The sequence below is a fragment of the Rhagoletis pomonella genome, unplaced genomic scaffold, assembly GCF_013731165.1.
Source record: "Rhagoletis pomonella isolate Grant_MI unplaced genomic scaffold, Rhpom_1.0 Rhpom_scaffold_00002, whole genome shotgun sequence".
Taxonomy (NCBI): domain Eukaryota; kingdom Metazoa; phylum Arthropoda; class Insecta; order Diptera; family Tephritidae; genus Rhagoletis; species Rhagoletis pomonella.
Genome location: NW_023458556.1, coordinates 39526221 through 39527438, shown reverse-complemented (window position 1 = coordinate 39527438; position 1218 = coordinate 39526221). Strand labels below are relative to the sequence as shown.

The 1218-nt window shown below is 34.8% G+C and overlaps 1 protein-coding gene across 1 annotated transcript; it reads right to left on the bottom strand.

Moving 5' to 3' along the window:
* Positions 1–277: 277 nt before the first annotated feature.
* Positions 278–964, bottom strand: LOC118734646. Its single transcript, XM_036464352.1, has 2 exons — positions 770–964; positions 278–702 (listed from the first exon to the last, which is right to left on the bottom strand). Exons 1-2 carry the CDS (start codon positions 818–820, stop codon positions 382–384), a joined length of 372 nt encoding a protein of 123 aa, XP_036320245.1. The 5' UTR covers positions 821–964; the 3' UTR covers positions 278–381.
* Positions 965–1218: the final 254 nt, after the last annotated feature.

Genomic DNA, 1218 nt, shown 5'->3' with positions numbered 1-1218 from the left:
AATTGAATGGGCTAAAAAACTGCATACTCAACTTTTTTCTAGAGAGCGTAAATAAAAAGTGAAACATTTGAACGAAAATTTTGCAAAATTTTCTTTAATTTTGCACAAGGTTTGGAACTCTAATTTTTTGGTTTTTTGTTGTAGAATTAACCATATTTTTATAAAAAATTATCGAAAAATAAAATATTAAAAAATAGTTGCCCGTATTGTAAAAAATTCGCTGTACCTAAACTTTATTGACTGACTGTATGTATGTACCACTGTCATTCCTTTGTTAAGTAGTTTTTTTTTTTAATATTTCAGCTCAATTATTGTTTACTTATTAAAATACATACTATTTAAATACACATATAAATACTTTTGCCTATCTGCGCCATTTATTCAACATCGTAGACGATGATAATTACATCTGCGTTTCGCCGCCATGTACAGTACCAGCTGCTCGGCGTATGGCTCTGTTTCATTGTAACGAGCAGAGGGGGCATTGGCTTGGGTGGCAGTTGAGATTGGCGCCAAAGTGCTGATATTCCGTCGTACGCTGATAGGTGTTACATTAATTCGTGAGGCAGTAGTAAGGGAATTTCGTTTCCCTGCACTTGTTGCCGCACGTGTTGTTGTTGTTGTGACAGCATGATGTCGAAAATGCTGGCGATAATGATTTTCATCTGTGTGATTTTGTTCAAGTTGCTGCTGTTTCTTCACCTGTTGCTCTTGTATAAATTTCATTAAGATTAAAGTGTCATTTGACTGTTGATTTTCAATGCCATACCGTTGTAGAGAGTCTACCCTCGGCGACGGAATTGCAGCGGTTAACAGGCATTTTGGCAAAATGAAGATAAATGCAAATTTTATGTAGAGAAACATGAATGTATTCTTGTTTTTTTTCTTTTTTGCTAATTTTTTGCACTGACTGAGAAAACGCGCCGCTGCCTTAACTCACGTTGCAAATACGACTACTTTCAGAGGTCTTGGAATGAAACGACCCTGCATTTGCAACATGCGGGTGCTTCTTATCAGTATAAAATGAATACGCACATATATGTACATATTGTTTATTTACTTCAGTAGTGTCATAACTCAAAAAAAACACAAAATCGAGAAAAACTGCTTTAAAGTTTTGAATTTACATATACTTCCATAGTATTTAAAAATGAATACATGTTTTGTTGTAGTGAGCTACTGGTAATCGATACATCTATGAAGAGGAGGTAGCGGTAA

Coding starts and splice junctions, on each gene's coding strand:
- LOC118734646 (XM_036464352.1), bottom strand. CDS start 820: ATGCCTGTTAACCGCTGCAATTCCGTCGCCGAGGGTAGACTCTCTACA. Junction 703..769: donor AGGGTAGACTCTCTACAACG/GTATGGCATTGA, acceptor CAAGAGCAACAG/GTGAAGAAACAGCAGCAACT.